Source organism: Rattus norvegicus, chromosome 2, assembly GCF_036323735.1.
Source record: "Rattus norvegicus strain BN/NHsdMcwi chromosome 2, GRCr8, whole genome shotgun sequence".
Lineage (NCBI taxonomy): Eukaryota > Metazoa > Chordata > Mammalia > Rodentia > Muridae > Rattus > Rattus norvegicus.
In genome coordinates this window covers 55,837,019-55,856,651 of record NC_086020.1, presented here as the reverse complement: position 1 = coordinate 55,856,651, position 19,633 = coordinate 55,837,019, and the positions used below count along the sequence as shown (strand labels likewise).

The following is a 19,633-nucleotide window of genomic DNA, read 5'->3' as shown; positions in this document are numbered from 1 at the left end:
TGCTATTTCTGACTGTGGCTAGACTGTCCTATAAGCCTGTGTGTCAGGAGTGCTGTAGACCTGTTTTCCTGTTTTCTTTCAGCCAGTTATGGGGACAGAGTGTTCTGCTTTCGGGCTTGTAGTTTTTCCTCTCTACAGGTCTTTAGCTGTTCCTGTGGGCCTGTGTCTTGAGTTCACCAGGCAGGTCACTTGCAGGGGAAAAGTTGGTCCTACCTGAGGTTCTGAGGCTCAAGTGTGCTCGTGGGGTACTGCCTAAGTCCTCTCCGCGGCGGCAGCAACCGGGAAGATCTGCGCCACTCTTTCCGGGAGCCTCCGTGCACCAGGGTTCCAGATGGCGTTTGGTGTTTTCCTCTGGCGTCTGGATGTGCGCAGAGTGCAGTCTCTTCTGGTTTCCCAGACGTGTCTGCCTCTCTGTAGGTTTAGCTCTCCCTCCCACGGGATTTGGGTGCAGAGAACCGTTTATCCGGTGAAGTTGTCTTTTCTTTAGTGTAAAATTTTTTTTGGTTCCTTTGTGAAAAAATTCAGGTGTTTGTAGGTGTGTAGAATTATGTTTAGGTTTTGACTTGCTTACACTGATCAAAAGGTTAGTTTTCATGCAGTATCATGCTATTTTTATTATTACAACTTAGCAATACAAGTTGAAATCTGAAATGGCTATATCTCCTGCAGTTCTGTTCAAAATATGTGTGTGTGTGTGTGTGTGTTTGTGTGTTTGTGTGTGTGTTTTCATATGAAATGGAAGACTGTCAGAATTTAATGGGTATTGTCTTGAATCTGTGGATTCTGGTAGATTGGCCATTCTTACAATGGGAGTTCTTTGAATCTTCTGGTGACTTTTTTCTCTTTTTTCATCATCCTAAAGTTTTTATTATATGAGTCTTTCACTTACTTGCTTGGAGTTAGAGGTCTCCCAAGATGGTTTATTTTTTATTTTATCTTGTAGAAGGTGATATTTCCCTGATTTATGTCAATCTATTTGTCTTTTGTATTTAGGAGAGCTATTGATTGTGTGTGTGTGTGTGTGTGTGTGTGTGTGTGTGTGTGTGTGTGTGTGTTATATTTTGTATCCTACTACTTTGCTGATAATGTTATTCAGATCGGCTGATATAGATGGTGTTAAGGAATTTGAATTTGGTTCTGGTGGCTAGTGAGCACTGCTAAAAGGTCGATCACGGGAGTAAAGAAGTGATGGTTTACATAGGTATAGTTGTAGAGAAGGAAGAGAAGTAGCGTACAAATGACCCCTTAAGGTGAGAAGTCAAAGGATGGACAGTAAAAGATGAGAGGCCAACAGGGAAGTGCTAGAAAAAGTCAAGTTAGCCAAGAGCAGATGAAAGCATCCACTGGGGGCTGAGACTTAATCTTCTTTCCATAGAAGGAATGGGTTGTGTCACACGGGAGGTGTGAAAACAACATACCCATGCCTCCTGTAAGGTGGTGGGCTTGGCAGCTTTTGAGCTTAACTATTCTTAGGGATATTAGAGGTTAGAAGTAGGAATGAAGGCTCATCTCAGCTGCTGTGGTGCTCAGTGACAAAGCAGGGACCTTAGGGAGAGTTCCTAGGCATTAATAACATGGCAATGACATGGCCAGGGACAGTATTTCATTCAAGGGAATTGATGTGGCCAAAGAACAGTTTTTTCTTTTCATTAAAAAATCAATTAACATATAATTAAATCATCTCCCCTTCCCTTTCCTCCTTCCAATTCCTCTCATATTACTCCCATCCAACCCCTCCCACTATTCCCCTCAATTCCAAGGATGTGGAAAAAAGTAGCTCTCTGGATGCTCAGGTGGAGGGTGATGGTCTGGGAAGATGTTGACATTGGGTGCCCAGTATGCGGTCAACAGGGAGCTGCTCACCGACTTCAGTGTGCGTTTACATATAGCACATATTTTCTACCAGAACAATTGGAAGTGCTTTACAAACGCTAACCAGTGCACTCCTCCTGCCTGGGAAGTGCTTCGAACTTATATTCTCATTTGACACATAGGCACACTGAAACACAAAAAAGTCACCAGAGGTCGCAGCTAGCAAGAACCAGACATGAGATGTAAACACACGGAACTGGTTCACTGGCCGTGCTTTCGGATGCCTTAGACAGAGCAGGGGGTTCATGGGGGTCCGGAGACAGAGCGTAAAAGATTAAAAATGACACCTATTTTATTGGACCTGCTCATCATAACCTGGTGTGTCAGTAAGGCAATGATTCCCAATCTTTCATGCTCACGAGGATCACTGGGAAAGTGGGGTGACAGATGTAGACATTTTCCCTTAGATATTCACTTCTAGATCTAATTTGAGCTCGGAAACCTGCAGGCACCCCAGCTGATGCTGATTCAGTAGTTCAAGGCTTGGACTTGTGATGTATTGTATTTAAAAGGCTACTATTTGCATATCAAACCAGAGTTAACAATGGAAATGAGGCACTCAGGTAATTTATTAAAAATGCCAGGCTTTCATAATTTCTCGTTATAAAAGTACAGTGTGTTCATTTGACAAAATTGCAAAATTTGGACAGTTATAAAAAAGGAAGTGGAAATCACTCAAAATGTGATCTGTAAGATTAGAAATGTCTAGTCATGACCTTTGTAAGAACCAATTTTTAGTGGAGATAAAAATACATCTAAAATTATGAGACACATAAATGGAAAATAGGAATTCAATTAGCATTCAAACTTTTCAGAACATTTTTCATGTTTTAGGTAATGTATTTCTGTTAATTAACAGCTTTTAAAACTTTGTTAATGTACTAGACCCTGATCTGTTTTTTTCTTCAGTATTTTATCACAAAGAATTTCAAATACAGAAAAAATTATGTAAGGAACACAGTAGTTGTTTACATATCTATTACCTATATGTGACAGTTATTATTCTGACATTTTGTCACATATACATGTATAATATTTATAATACCGACTGATTATTTAGCAGCATCACTGATCATGTGTTTCAAATGCTTTTTATTTATGAAATTATTTGAAAGTAATCTCACCTTCATACTTTATCCTTTAATATATGTATGCTTCTTCTAATGATATTCTTCTGCAAAGCATGCATCATATTCTTACTAACTAAAGCATTGAAAACCAGCAGTAATTTTATGATAGCCTCTATGTCATCATTTGACACATAGGCAGCTTAGAGATGCTTCCTCTTCTTCCTCCTCCTTCCCCCTTCTTTTTCCTCCTCTTCCTCTACCACGACCACCACTATCATTGTTATTTTGGCAGGATCTAATGTATCCTAGTCAGTCCTTCAACTTGTTATGTAGTAGAGGACGACCTCGAACCTCTGATCCCTTTACTTCCTGAGTGCTGAGATTATAGACTTGTGCTCCCACAACTAATCTTATGCAATGCAGGTGTGAGCGCCTTGTTTCCCAAGGGTTAGCAAAGGGTTCCCAAGGGTTACTAACTAAACAATATCCCCGGCCACCTACTTTTCTTTTCAATCTTACTTTTAATGTCTACTGAGAGTTCCAGCACAATCATGAGAAAAATGCAGAGATTTGCCTCTAACTCTAGCCACACCTCCCCAAACAGTGGAGCAATTGCTAAGATTGATGGACCTACACAGAGATAGCTTTTCATAGAATAGATATTGATTCTATATGATACATATTGACATTTGCTCTTGGCATTGTATATTTTATGGGTCTTCTAAGGATATCAGATGGATAATAACCACTGTAATGTTGTATAGAATGGTTTAAATTCTCTAAAAATCCAGGCACCCCTCATACTATTGTCTTTACGGTTTGCTTTTCTCAAAATGCCACAGTTTGATGGATTTTTTTAAAAACACCTGACAGACTTTGGACTTTCGAGGATAATTTTATTTTATCTGTGCATGCTGACTTACCTGATTCATTTCATTTGTTTCCTCCATTTGTAGGAAACCAGGGCAGGGTGCTTCGAGGAGAGCCATCTGTCATCGGGGGAGGCCCTGGCTTTGTAGCTGACCTTAGTTTCCTGGACCTGGATAATCCTGCTGGGAACAGACAGCGCTACTCCTCCTGGGCCAGCTCTGTAACCAGTCTTCCCCAAGTCATAAAACAGAGGGTATGTGAAGCACTGCATGAAGCAGTGGGAGGAGTCATGTTTACTTGTGTTGGAAAATGAGATTACATCAAGGTGATTAAACAGAATTGGCTGCAATTAGCATTTTCTGCATCCTAATTATGCTTTATGTAGTAAAATGAATATATACATGATAATAAGAAACAGACGATGGTGCTTTATTTGTAGAGCAGCGGTAAAGCTTACACAACCTGTAAATCCCAAGACAATAATGAGGACGTTTGTATTTTAACTTTGGCCCTAAATAGGATTATGTTTTCTTTTATAACTTTACCTTCTTTGGTTTATTATCAGTGTGTGTGTGTGTGTGTGTGTGTGTGTGTGTGTGTGTGTGTGTGTGTGTGACATGTATGTGGGCTCATACATGTTATCACATGGAGACTCACAGACAATTATGTGGAGTCAGTTCAACCTTTGTGTGGGTCTTGAAGACTGACCTCAGGTTGCCTGGCTTGTGGAGCAAGTGCCAGTATCTGCCAAGTCATCTTGCCAGCTCTTCGATCATGTTTTCTTTGCTGTGTAAGCTGGTGGAGGGGTTACATATTTTCCAAGCCAAATGCATACAGACTCGATTGCTGCTATATCTTTCGATCCAATCACTTCTCTTCCTGTGCTCTCATTTATGGGCTCTGAAATTACAGTAGCTCCAAATGACAGGTAGAGTCGAGGGTGTTTTTAACCACAAAAATGTGTTTTATTTTATAACACACTATATCTATTCCAAACAACAATAACAAATTAAAAGGAAAGACAACCCCCCCCCCCCAAAAAACCTAACCCAATCCTACAGCATTATGCAGACTCTTACAATGAAGACTAAAGATCATACTGGAAATTGGAATGAGGGTCATGACAAAATCTGCTATGATGTTGACTTAAGAAAGGTGGCACTGATAACAATGAAAGCAAGGCTTATGTACATTAAATTATTAGGAGATGCATCTGTGCTACCATGAATGAGGCACCTTGCCTAGAAAACCCTGAAGCTCCTTGGGTGCTGGAAGTGTTGCAGTATTTTAGATCACATAAAGTAGAACAAATCAGAGATCTGGAGGCCAGTTTACCAGAGGAGTGGGCGTGGCTTATGGCGCAGTAGGTTAAAAAACACTGAGGTGTGAGCTCTGTGTGCATCTACATTGCATGTGTTCCTGAGCTGTGAGGTTCTGTGTTCTCCCACCCTGTGCATCTCGTGGATACCACTGCACATGAGAGAATGCAAAAATCTGCAAGACGCTCATGCTGTACTCTGTCACGTCAACCTCAATAGAGCAAATCCACATTTCCTAAAGAAATATTTTGGTAGAACTGATTGTATGGCCTTTTCTTCTTATACTAGTCAGTATCCCAGACAAGGACCAACCAGCCAACCAACCAACCAATCAAACAAACAAACGCCTACAGTAGTTCTACACACACCCCTAATACACTGTTTACCTCAAATAAGGCAGGCAGCATTTCAGCATTTCCAGAAAAAACATTTTTTTCTAATTTCTTTTTTTCCTTTATTAACTTGAGTATTTCTTATTTACATTTCGATTGTTATTCTCTTTCCTGGTTTCCAGGCCAACATCCCCTTAACCCCTCCCCCTCTCCTTCTATATGGGTGTTCCCCTCCCCATCCTCCCCCCATTGCCGCCCTCCCACCAACAGTCTAGTTCACTGGGGGTTCAGTCTTAGCAGGACCCAGGGCTTCCCCTTCCACTGGTGCTCTTACTAGGATATTCATTGCTACTTATGAGGTCAGAGTCCAGGGTCAGTCCATGTATAGTCCTTAGGTAGTGGCTTAGTCCCTGGAAGCTCTGGTTGCTTGGCATTGTTGTTCATATGGGGTCTCAAGCCCCTGTAAGCTCTTCCAGTCCTTTCTCTGATTCCTTCAACGGGGGTCCCGTTCTCAGTTCAGTGGTTTGCTGTTGGCATTCGCCTCTGTATTTGCTGTATTCTGGCTGTGTCTCTCAGGAGAGATCTACATCCGGCTCCTGTCTGCCTGCACTTCTTTGCTTCATCCATCTTGTCTAATTGGGTGGCTGTATATGTATGGGCCACACGTGGGGCAGGCTCTGAATGGGTGTTCCTTCTGTGTCTGTTTTAATCTTTGCCTCTCTATTCCCTGCCAAGGGTATTCTTGTTCCCCTTCTAAAGAAGGAGTGAAGCGTTCACATTTTGATCATCCGTCTTGAGTCAGAAAAGCCATTTTCATTGTCCCATCACTCCTTTAGCCATGGAGGAAAGCAGACATTCTTTCACAGCCTCAACTCTGTCCTTTTCCCACGAAGAACTATAGACTGCTGTAGATGTACAGCTTCCTGGTTGGGCAGGAAAGGCAAATGAGAGAACAGACAGCATCCAGCTTATGACTGTTCAAGGCCATTACTCAGAAGAGCCTGACTGTCACGTGCCCTTCCAGTCCAGTCCTTGGAGACATCATTGTGGTAGTTTGAATTTAGCCATCATTGTACTGTGCAGGAGAATTTAGAAACTGTTACAAAGCAGAGACTTTTTTCTTTTTCTTTTTTTTTAAATGTGGGAAAGTATGCTCCCACATAAGCTATTAAAATAACTTGACTTCAAAGTTCATTTTCTTCTGAAAAACCAAAAACAAGGTAATAATGTTTCCGTGCTTTAAATTTCTTCGGGAGAGATCCTTGGTCTATGGGAAAGAGTATTAAATCTGAGTCAGAAAATTTAATTCTGAGTGTAATTGGATTTCTTCCTTACTATAATTTAAGCACAATTCCCTTTTTCTGTCCTTTACAGAGGTGACAACTCATTGTCTTTGAAACCATCTTCCATTAATGAATGTTCTTTGGCTTTATTTTAATGCATGTTCAAGATGTAAGCAATATTCGTCATCTATCTGGCTCTAAATTTTCCCATATTTGTGTCGATTTCCTTGCAAGGAAGAGTGCGAATTCCATCCCCCTGCGCCAATTTAAACAGGAAACAACTTTACAGGGGCACTTGCTCGTAGAGTTTTACCTTCTTTAGTTTCAGGCTCTGAAGACATTAAAATAGAAAATTCCAGAAATAGGCAATTCCGCGTTTTCTTTTATTATTAATTATCATTGTTAATTCCATGCTGGGCCTGGTTGACAAACTACACTCTCTCACAGGGAGCCAGAGGGAAGGCTCATCAGTTAGGAACACTTGCTCCTTATCTGGACGGCCCCACTTTGGTTCCTGCTACTCCTGTTGAGAGGCTAACGACTGCCTATAATTAATTCTAGCTCCATCTTCTTCTTGCTTCTGTGGGCAGCTGCCTACATGTGACATTCATTCACAGGGACACACACACACACACACACACACACACACACACACACACACACAAAGGGGAAGAGAAAGACAGAGACAGTGAGGGACAGACACAGCTTTATCATTGGTCCATATGAATAGGAAGAAGCCTATTTGGTTCTGTTCTTGCTTTGGGGACAGTCTTAGGGGTCTTGAGACATACATTATAGGGGCAACTGTAATGAAAGCAAGAATGGCTTTTGCTCTTGCTTCAGTGGGATTGGGTGTACATAGAATAAGAAGCACGCTCTTTCTTAAAGCTCAGAGTCCTGACTGACGTCTTTTCTCTGTAGCTGACACCGTTGTACGAGCTGGTCAAGGAAGTGCCCTGTGCCTCTGTGAAAAGACTGTACCTGAAGCGGGCTCTTGAGGAGTACTTAGATGAATTTGACCCCTGCCATTGCCGGCCTTGCCAGAATGGTGGCATCGCTAGTGTTGTGGGGACACAGTGCCAGTGTCACTGCAAACCATACACATATGGTATGGCGTGTGAGCAAGGAGTCCTTGTCGGCGATCAAGCAGGTCAGTGAAATAGGTTTTCACTCATTGCGAGGGATACATTGAAAAGGGAGTTCTCCTTGGCCCTTGACATGCACCGCTTTGTGTTTGAAGAAGTGAAGTTGCATTTGAACTCCTTCTGTTTTCCATCTCTAGATTGTAGCTTTTAAGGTTAAGGCCCTTTACTGTTTCTCTTCTTACTCAGCTGACTTAAAGATACCATTCTGGTTTTGACTCTATTTTCTATTAGAGTAGAATTGTGTTTAAAACATCTTCCATCCTTTCATACTTATCTCAATAAGGTTTTGCTTTAACACGGCTCTGTGGGAGCTAGCCTCCGTGACAGTGAGCTTTTTGGAACACTTCTAATATTTTGTATTATGTACCGTTAGTCAATATTTTTCAAGAGACATGTGGACTTTCAATTATCTGTTAAAATGGAAGCACTCTTTGCTAGTAAGTACTAGAATATGTAGTAGGAGTGGTAATGTGTCTCCCCCTTCACTTTGGTCATTGTCTGGCGAAACAAATGCATGATACACTGTATGTGAAAGCACTTTGACACTAATAGAATAATCAGCACCCTTAAGATACAGCAAGAATTTTTCTATAGCACCCTGAACATGGATACTTCAAGTATATGAGCATAGCCATTCTGCCTGCTGCGAAAACCCCCAGAAAAGCCCAGAATAACAAAGGCACAAGAAGTTTGAAAGTTTGGTTGAAGGTTGTGCACTAATAAGATACCACAGCTGGATTCACGTCCAGCCACTGCAGATCCTACAACATACCCTTTCTAAATCTCCCAAGGCCATTATCTAATACACCCATCGCCGGTAACACCTTAGCAGGAAGCACAGCACCGAGCTCTGAAGTCTTGCTCTCTAGGTGTCAAGGGCCTCTTCCTTCTATTACAGGAGGGGTTGATGGAGGCTGGAGCTGTTGGTCCTCTTGGAGCCCCTGTGTTCAAGGGAAGAAATCAAGGAGCCGAGAATGCAATAATCCCCCTCCCAGAGCGGGTGGAAAGGCCTGTATTGGAGAAACGACTGAAAGCAGGCAGTGCGAAGACCAGGACTTGGAGAACTTGCGGTAATGGACCTTTTGGCAGTTACTGAGAGAACATATACTGTGCCGTGAGTGTGAGGTTGAGGGTTGCTGTCCTGAGATGATTAGAAGTCAAGTGGTGTTTTGGGCAGTGTTTGCGTTGCTCTTTAGAACTAGAGTCAATGAAGGTGGCAGGTCTGTCATGACTAGTAACCCTGGCTGTGAGCTTCAGGTTTTCCAGACACCAGGACACACACGGCTAGTCACCGGGAGTAGGTGGCCGGTGGGTTTGTGCCCTAGTTGCTGTGTAGCCTTGAGCAACTCACTCGATGTATCTTTAACATCAGAGCAGTAGCTCTAGGCGAGCTGATAGTAAAATGTAAGAGCCAAATCGTGTAAAAGTGACTGGTATGGGCACATGGAAAGCATTAATAAGTGTGTTAATCTTGTTACACCAATGCCTCCTACTTTCTTGTTCTCTGGGTTAAGCATAAAGCCAGACACTTTAGCAGGACGATATTTTTGCCTAGCCGGTCTGGTGGAAATCTGCCAGTATCGTTACATTGGGAATGAGCATGCTAAAGCTCTCTCAACTTTGTTGATTCAACTGTACCCGTGTATCAGAATTCTTTTAAAATACTATTTATACTTGAGTCAGGGTCTTTTATAGCCGGGTGCTATCCTCAAACTCACCACGTGGTGGAGGATGACCTTGGACTCCTGAGCTTTCTGCTTTTACTTCCAAAGTGTATCTCCATGGCAAGGTTGTTTGTTGTTTGTTGTTGTTGTTTTTTTTTCTGTTGCAGAAATATTTTGTTTTTATAAGCAGCAATTTTATTAGAGTTTAAAAGAGACTCCTAGGGTGAGCGAGTTATACATCTCATTAGCTTCCCAGAGGAGAAATAATGGAAGTCAAGGGGGCAGGAGAAAACAGAGAAAAGGTAAACCATGCTGTGTAAACTGCCATGGAGGCACGACATGTGAGCTTGCCTGTTTAGGGGTAGTCACGTGGTGGACAGGGTCACCTTAGGGAACAAATAAGAAATTGGCAAATTTGGGTGAAATCCAAAGTGTTAGGGAAGACATGCTTAGTTAGAGCAGAAACAGAAAAGGAGAAGTTATATTTTCCTGAGTGCTTACTGTGGACACATGTGTGAAGCGGTATGATTGTATTGTGTAAGAGACTGTGCTTGGGGGCAGGAGGTCAGGCAAGGCAAAGTATAGACTCTCATTGAAGAAATAATCTATTTAGCATAGCTTTAAGTGAGCCTGCTTGCTTAGGGCAAGTCCCTTGGCCAGGAGATTGATCTGGCTTAACTAGAATTATAGTTCTCCACAAAGATTCTATTCTTTTGGACAGAAGGAGGTTTTTAATTCTTAAAAATTTAATTTCTTATTTTTAATTATCTATCTACCTATGTGAGTGACCATGCCCAAGAAGGTTAGAGGCTAAGGATTCTCCTGGAGTTGGAATGATAGGCAGTAATGAGCCATCTGACTGGGCTGCCAGGAACAGAGCTCTGGTCGTAAGAGCCGTAAGCACCCTCAACTACACAACCATCTCTCCAGTCCCAGAAGGATGTTTTCTTATAGGGACTTCAGTGTTACTCTAACATCCACACTCTCTAAAGAGGTGATCCTAAAATCATTTAGGAACCGGACCATGGATCCCCACCCACGAATGCTTCCCAAATCCTGGTAAAGATGAGACTGCCAAAGAGGTGCGAGGTCATTTTTGAGTTTTAGCCACAAAAGAAACAGGCTGTTGTTCTTTCAGGTCCTCTGAGCTTGTTTTACCCCCTCTTCTAGTTATTTCCCCCTCTTGGGATTAGGGTGATGACGAATCTGGCTTCTAACAGCTGAACGGGGACATTGTGTGTGGCATTTGGGGGTGCTTTTCCAGTGGACCCATCTAAAAGACTCAAAAAGTGCATGCATTGGTCCACCATTTGTTCCATATTCCAAAGGCCAGAAACTAGACCAAAAATTCTCATAAGATAATTTGAAGGCCGTGTGAGTTAAAGAAAGAAGCAAGGTGTGAGGTGGAATCTCAGGGTTGTTTTGATTTGCTTTTCCTTGATGACTAATGATGTTGGACATTTTTTTAGGTGCTTGTTGGCCATTCAATATTCTTCTGTTGAGAATTCTTTGTTTAGCTTTGTACCCCATTTTTAAAGAGGGTTATTTGGTTCTCTGGAGTCTAACTTCTTGAGTTCTTTGTATATTTTCGATATTAGCCCTCTGTCAGATGTAGTGTTAGCAAAGATCTTTTCCCAATCTGTGGATTGCTGTTTTGTCCTATTGACAGTGTCCCTTGCCTTCAGCTGGATATGTAACAGAGGATTGCCTTTTCTGGAATCACTGGGTCCTGTGGAGGCTTGATGACCTAGGATACACGAATGCTAGAGCTCTGAGGCAGGAGTGGTTGCATTGGTTGGGGAGCACCCTCATAGAGGTGGGGGAGGGGAGGGAGGAGAGGATATGGAGCTTATGGAGGGGAAACTTCAAAGGGGGATAAAATTTGAAATGTAAATAAATAAAATAACCAAGAAAAATAAAAAAAAGAGAAAGAAACAAGGTGCTTGGGTATAGGGCTTTATATACTCGGTGCTATGCCATGGATATGGACATAGGCCGTCTTGATTCTTGGTCTTTCATGCCTTGTAACACAACAGTAACCCATGTCTCTTCAGTGAGGAGGTCAAAGAACACATGGGTCATAGTGGAGAAAGAACGCACATGTACCTCTAAGAGGGTGAGAGTGTGAAAGCAGGTCTCTGTCTGAGGGGACCCTTTTCCCTGAGACTGTGACATCACTTTTACACAAAATTTAGCCTGTTTAATGGAAGAGTAGCAAACCTTTATATATAAAGCTAGAGAGAGGGGAATATTATAAAGGAAACATAAAAGAAATCTTATTCTCATCCTCCTTTTGTTGTTGTTTGCTCAAAGGAGGGGATCTGTCCTGATCAGCACCAATAAGAAATTTTTTGATATTTTGCATTTCTGGTTTCCTTGGGCTGTTACAAAAGATGCGGGATTTAACTGAGAAGGAAATGTCATAGCCTGCAGGTGTCCTTCCCCTGCTCAGATTTTACTCGCTGGAGTGGATTGGTAGTATGTTGAACACAGAGGCAATATGGACAACCACTGTTTAATGATGAATGTTTTCATTATCATTAGAATAATTATCAGCTCCTGTTGATGAGCATGGTGATGGCTGATTTTCAGAAATAGCATTGGAGATGTGGCATTAAGGATCTCTGTTCCTTTTAGACTGGATATTCTTACTAAGTAGAATTAATTTTGTAATAAAAGGATTTCAGGGTCCAACAGCAGGAAACACAGTGATATCTGAGACAGATGAACCTAGAAGTCACATAATGCAGATGTGTTATCCAAAGGCAGCTATCTTTCTTCCTGCTTGCTCCTCACAGTATTGATCCTGTAGATATTTAAAGCACCATCCACATTTAAATCACCATCCACAATCTCTTGATAGATTGATTTATGCTCAAGGTATTTGCAAACATAATGTGATCAGGTAATTGGTTCTGTGAATGACAAAACATATATCTTTGCATTTTCTATTTCAATGACTTCAGATGTGAAGGAAAATAGAATATAATAATAAGATACAATATATATTCAACTAAACTCTGGAAACTGATCATGTTAATTTTCATTTGTTTCTGTTTCTTTTCCAGATTACTTGAGCCACATTGCTTTCATTTGTCTTTGGTTCCAAAAGGATTCTGCCCATCACCCCCTGCCTTAAAAGATGGATTTGTTCAAGTTGGTTATGAAAAGATATATTTTCCTTTATGAATATTCCATCTTTTATCTCTTTACTTGGGTATAATCTATATCCTTCTTCATAGTCAAACAGTACTAATATATTTTACACGTGCAATTTTACTTCAATAGTGGAGGGTATTTCATTCATGACATTTTTCCTCTGGCTCAAGGTGAGTCTTTCTTTTTTTTAAAGAAAGTAGCATTCCTTCTATGGCATGGGACATCAATACTGCCACCCAATGAATCAGATACTCATGCCTATTGAATACTGCCAATGTTACTGTTAAGTGTGAATGCACACAAAGATTTTTTTATTCTTCTCATTATAAAAGCTTTTCTTAAAAAATTTCATGATGAAATCAAATATTTCGTTTACCCCAAAAGTCAGTTTTTAACCACTGTCTGATGAGATGTATGTCATCATACTTTTTACCAGTTTTCATGTTCGTAAAAGAGCATTGGTCATCTTCCTCTAGCTGTTTTAGGGACTTCACTTGGCATTGCGATTCTCTGCATTAGTTCTGTTCCCAGTCTTTCTTACGGTTGAGCTTTGACCCCAAAATTCAGTGATGTCTCTTTGTGGCTCACACAAGAAAAACATGTCTTTGCAAGGAGGCTCTCAGTGCCGGCAGTTCAACTTCTACACGAGACATTTTGATTCTTAAATTCTAGGCCTTTAGGTTTACAATAATGAGAGCTTGCGTAAGTGTCTACAGTGTAGATACCACTGAGGAAGCAACAAGGCAGAGGAAGAAGAAGATAAAGTACAGGGGGTGGAATGCTCTACATACTCCTCATGATCTATGGGGCTCCTGAGTGAAACATGTTTTGAGAGCAGTATAATGTAAATTCACACACTTTAGTAACCCATGAAGCTCTCCTGTCCTTTTAGGAGCCAACATTTTAAAACACTGTTTCAGAATGGCCACATAGGTTATCGAGGGAACTTCCAAACAGAGACTGCTGCCTCATTCCTGACCTCCAATCTTTCCTGATTCAATAGACTGGGGATGGATCCTGCAAGTTTTTTTTAATTGCTAGAAGTGTTTTTTTTAATAGAAATATTTGGATGGTGTTGAGTTAAATTTCTTCATCTTGAAGTCCCTCTTGCAAAGTAGAAGACCCAGGAGCTACAGTCAGAAACTGATATGAACTGTCCCCACTGTTTCCTATTAGCTTCTAAATGGAGGAAGGCTAAGCTTGGGGTAGAATGCCTGACAATGATAAGTAGACACCAGAAAAATTGGTTTTATTTGCTATAGTATCCCCAAAATATCCCCCAGGCCTTTATTTCTTCAGTATTTCTCTGTGGGGTGCAGAGAATCAGAGAGTAGGGAATAGAAGCAAGGATCCCAGTGAGGGTAACTATCCTCTTGCAGTAAATTCCTTACTTCATTATGACAACTCACCTACCAATAGTATAGGTTAATCCATTCACAACAGCAATTCCATACCTATAGTGAAGAGTAGAAGAATCAATATCATGTTCTTTCGAAGTCATTGGTGAGCCAGGTGGGGTGTCACATGCCTATAATCCAAGCACTGTGTTGGAGGGGTTAGGATTCTGAGTTTGAGGCCAGCTAGGACTCTGTAGCAATTTGCAGGTTGACCTGAGATGCACAGTGAGACCCTATTTCAGAAAGCAAAACGAACAAGCAGATGATAGAATGCCCTCAATGAGACTTTCATGAAGACATCAAGAGGACACATATTTCTGATATCCTGACATTTACTAGGCATTGTTGTCCATGGACAGAATATAGATCCTTCATACAAAGAACTGCTGGACAAAACTACTTCCGACTCTGATGGCAAACTTCATTTTACTACATTAGGAAGGGAAGGAAATTACCAGAACAGTGCCCACTAAAGTGGTTTTAAAGAATGCTTAGTGTAGCAAGCACTTGGTATTTTGGGACCAATCAATACATTATAATATGTTGGCATTATGGCTTCATTTCAATCAATGGTGGTATTAGTGTTGTTGAATAGGCCCATACAAGGGAAAATGCTTTACATTGAGTTTCTAAATCAATTGTTTGAATGTAGGTTGACTGATGATTAAAGTTAATTATGACTTGCAGGCCAAATAAAATCTGAAAAGGCATTTTGTTAATGGGAAACAGGGCAACTCAACCTTTCTCTATTTTTTCTCTTTGTTTAGAGTGAAGGTACCATGTTTCCTATTGGGAAAAACATAGTATATGCTTGCAATGAAGGGTATTCTCTTGTCGGAGATCCTGTTGCCAGATGTGGAGAAGACTTACAGTGGCTTGTGGGGGAAATGCACTGTCAAAGTGAGTTATCTTGGTTGTAGTATGTATCTTAAGATGGCAGAATGGTAGAGAAGAAAAACGAGGATAAATAATCACCTGTGTTAACCCCAACATGAAGAGGCAAATCATCAGCTCCATCCTTTTACTCCTTTTCCTGACAAGATCTTAGGAGCCTGCATTAGTAATTTTTCTCACCTCTGTGACAAAGTACCAGGACAAAATAGCTTAAGGGAAGAAAGACCTATGTTGGTTCCTAGTACAGGGAAGTCGTCTGTCACAGCAAGGAAACCTTGGTGGAGGGAGATCAGGCAACTGCTCACATAGCCTCCACAGTCAGAAAGCAGAGAGAGGTAGAAGTGGTGCTCGTGGCACTGCATATAATACTTGATATTATCTGCATCGAATATTTCTATTGTTTTATCTTTTACTCATGCATTTTCTGTGTAATTGTGAAATAGTCCTTTAAGAATTTTATTTGAACTGTTAACATTTTCTATTGATATTTTCCAATGTTTTATAGAAAATTTCCATCTTGTCATTTACATTTTTTTGAAACAAAATCTCACTCAGTGGCTTAGGCAGCCATGAAATTCACCTGACCACAACTAATGGCAATCCTTCTTGCCTCAGCCTCCCAAGTGCTGAGATTACAGGCATGAGACATTTTTTTTCAAGGTACATAGTTGTTAATATTTATTATCCGTATCCGAGTTTGTTTCTGTTGTAGGCTTAGATTTTTCAATACCTACTTTAATAAGGGTTTTTTTTAATGCTTCAATCTCCCTTGTAGCCCACTGGCTAAAGGAAGAGGAGAAAGCTGGTTAATAGGACAAGGGAGTTGCGCACCTGTTTAGAAGTAGTTCTTTGGGGATGATTCCAATCTTTGTTATAATGATCCAAACAGTCTAGTCCAATAGAAAACACCAAACATGAGTCAGTAATGGCTCAATCCAGCAGAAACCATGAGGCTCTGGCAAATCAGCACAAGTCTGCAGAAGCAGCAAGAAGCAGCCAGAATACACCAAAAAGTTCTTTAGAGCTTTTCTCTCTAAAAAGTCACGACAAGCGAAGATCAGTGAAGTAAAGTGTTACAAGTCGAGCCAATACAAGAGCATCATTCATTGGGTTCTACTTATACTCTTTCCAAACATTACATATCCTCTCATGTGTCTGCTGCAGCAAAACATCCTCTCCTGTGTCTGCTTTAGCAGAACATCCTCTCATAAGACAGCTTCCAGAAACGCACCACATGATACAACCGAGTCTCCAAAGAAACCTGAAATTACCAGTGCATATTCTCATGCTTTCGAATGTTAGATTAGTTCTGACTAAATGTTACTCTATGCTTGAAAAACTGTAAGAACAATTTGAGGCTTTGATGACATCTTTAGAGAAGATGAATTTTCTATCTGGTAAGCAATGAGGGTACTTTATGCCTGGTTAACCTTTATTACAATGGTATGTTACCATGAAGAACAGAATGAACTTCCTACTTGAGTATTTCCTTTTTTTTTTTTTTTTTTTTTTTTTTTTGCAGAACTGGAGCCCAGGATTTGATTCCCCATCCCCATCCTGTGTCTCTCCTGCAAGCTCCATATACAATTCAACCTCTGAGCTACAATTCTCTCTTCAGTCTGTCCATTCTTCATTATATTTTTATTTTAATCTTAGTTTTTCAAATTTACAAATAACTCATGGGGAAAAGCATTACCAAATCTGTAACTACTATCTTAGATTTCTCTTCTGTCTGGAGTCTTGGGTCTTCAAAACTGTACTTTTGGGGTTGGGGATTTAGCTCAGTGGTAGAGCGCTTGCCTAGCAAGCGCAAGGCCCTGGGTTCGGTCCCCAGCTCCGAAAAAAAAGAAAAGAAAAAAAATGTGTACTTGTTTGGACAACTCTATGATTCTTACAAACATTTTTCTTTTAGTATTGTGCAACTTTCCTATCTGTTTTGGTAGGAGAGAGGTTGTAGAAGATACACTTGGCAGATGTATCATACCAGAAACAAACTTAATGCCAGATTTTGAAGGTACAATATGTGACTTGCATTTAGCTTTTCTATGCAATATAATTGGTAAAATTTAGACACTCAATAAATGATAAATACTGTGATTGGATAAATGAGTAGATGGGTCTTCTGATAAAGACAGTACTGAAACACAGCAATGTTGTATAGTATTGTCCAAAATCCATATATATATATATATATACACACACACACACATCATACACACATCACACACACACACACACAAAGATCTGGCTGTTATAATTGCTTCATCATTCTTTCTGAACTTCTCATTGAAACTCATGCCACCTCTTTAGATTCCATGTTTCGGTGTCTCTAAAATGTATCTTCCTATCTTTTTGTTAGTATTTTTAAATTACCTTTATTCAACCTATTACCATTTCTTCCCTGATCTATTATATACAAAAATTTTTTTCCAGCTGCTTTATTTTTAAACAGATTTGAACTAATGAATGTCATTAAGGGAAAGATTGGGATGGGAAAAAAACTGAACACTGAACACTTTGATGCTGCAAGGTGAAAGGTGCCGCTTTAAGTCTTTAGATGGTGACATATCTAATTAGAGCTAATGATATGCAAATGAGGAAAGCTCTTGGGAGAAGTCTGGTGGGACATCATCTCACTACAGAGATAAGTGGCATCTGTGAAGTCTGATTTTAGCAGCAGGCTGGGCTTTGGGGCTCTATTTGTAGGCTTGTTCATTTTAGGTTGTCACATTGCTTTGAGGGCAGGGGAAGGAGATGACAGCTGTTTTGTCTTTACTCATTCATTGGTCAATTACATGTCAGACACAGTGGAGAGTGTTTTTTGGAGCACTGTATAAATAGACTCTCTTTCCCCTCTGCTGGTCCTGTGATATGAAAAGGCAGAACAAGTATATTAGCACAACTTAAGGCTATTTTTTAAAAGGTACCTCAGGATACCAAAGCAGTGACCCATTCTGTTCTCCTTTATCTTCAGAAATTGCCTGTTTTCTACCTGGAGGGATGAATGGCATGCGGAGTGACCCCCAGAAACCCTTCTACATGGTTGGTGAGAAGGTGACCCTTTCCTGTGCAGGTGGTATGTCCTTAGAAGGTCCTTCCACCTTCCTCTGCGGCTCCAGCCTTAAGTGGAGTCCTGAGCTGAAGAGTGCCCAGTGTGTGCAAAAAGGTGAGAAGCTTCTGCCTCACTTCAGTGCCACCTGTGCTTAGACAGGCAAGAGTCCTTTTGGTGACCATCATGGCGTTGTGTCAGAGTACATCATCTGGCTCCCTAGGAGAATGAGGTCAATGTGTAGACCGTGCAAAAGCCATTCATGTTGAACGATAGACTCATGGAGTGTAGGGACAGGGAGGACGGTACAACAAACTTCACTTCTCCTTATGAACAAAGAACTTTATATTGGTTAGTGTGTCAAGAAAATGAAGACTTTTTGAAGGCTGATATCTGTTTTCTTCTGATTTTCTAAATTCAGAGTTAAAATGATAATTTATTTAAAAAATTGAATGCATTCTTTCTGGACTCTCAGTTATTGATGTTAAAGTGAAAAAATTTAAAAAATTATTAAAACATATAAATGTAAATTTATATTTAATACTGCAAAGTAGACAGCATACAAAGAACTCTTGTGGTCTGTAAAGTTCCTTTTTTTTAATAGTTACTCTTAGTAAGGGTAAGAATTAAGTTTTCAGGAAGAAATAAAAGATGAGAACTTGGATGGGCTCAGTAGCTGGACCATGGTTTATTTAGTACCCGAGAGGTGACATCTCTAATTCTGGCCATCTCACAATCAGGGTACAGGATCCAATCACTCAATGATCAGAGGTCAAGAGAATGGGGGATCCAGGCTTTAGGCTGACAGTTTTGTAGCTAAGGGTGGAGAAGGGGCATGAGAGACTTAGAAGAATAGGGAAGTCAGCTGTTTTCCTTAGAGAAGCCCTCTGGTTGCGGAATCTGTTGTCTCTTTCTACAACCACTGGTTTTTGGGCTTGAGTCAGCAGCCTTTCTTCTGAAACACCCAAATAGCTGTTGCTTCCTGGGACTTTGAGCTCAGTTTCGGGTCCTTGGCTTTTGGTGGGAGGTATGGGTGTGGGTCTTTTCTTTTCCTGGTTGTGGAAATTCAGGAATCTAGTGTTCTAAATCCTAGTTGCATTTAAACATTCTTTTAAGAACCTAAAATAATATGGGTGTGTTGGTCTTTATCTTTTTTTTTTCTTTTTTTCGGAGCTGGGGACCGAACCCAGGGCCTTGCGCTCGCTAGGCAAGTGCTCTACCACTGAGCTAAATTCCCAACCCCGGTCTTTATCTTTAATACCAACACTCAGAGGCAGAGGCAGGTGGATCTCTGTGAGCTTGAGGCCAGTCTACAGAGTGAGTTCCACAACAGCCAGAGCTATTTACAGAGACCCCATTTCAACAAACAAACACCTTAGGCAGAAAATATAACTTAGATAAATTGTGTATTCTCAGAGTCTTTTAAGTGGGCTAAACTTGTTTATTAAAACACACTTAATGTTTAATTGCATATTAATACATGTAAATATATTGTTTAATAATTTAAAAAGATAAATGTTTTTATTTTATGTGTATACACATTTTTCCTGCATGTATATAAGTGCCCTGTGTGTGAGCC

The 19,633-nt window shown here is 40.6% G+C and overlaps 1 protein-coding gene across 2 annotated transcripts in view; it reads left to right on the top strand.

Annotated features, from left to right (window-relative positions):
* Nucleotides 1–19,633, top strand: part of C7 (complement C7) — a 76,919-nt gene that overhangs the window by 35,954 nt on the left and 21,332 nt on the right. For both annotated transcript variants that reach the window (XM_063282844.1, XM_063282845.1), the window contains 6 exons: nucleotides 3,899–4,065; nucleotides 7,668–7,896; nucleotides 8,790–8,961; nucleotides 12,624–12,711; nucleotides 14,879–15,011; nucleotides 17,980–18,171. In XM_063282844.1, coding sequence (XP_063138914.1) covers nucleotides 3,899–4,065; nucleotides 7,668–7,896; nucleotides 8,790–8,961; nucleotides 12,624–12,711; nucleotides 14,879–15,011; nucleotides 17,980–18,171 — 981 coding nt within the window. The remainder of the gene's footprint in view (nucleotides 1–3,898; nucleotides 4,066–7,667; nucleotides 7,897–8,789; nucleotides 8,962–12,623; nucleotides 12,712–14,878; nucleotides 15,012–17,979; nucleotides 18,172–19,633) is intronic.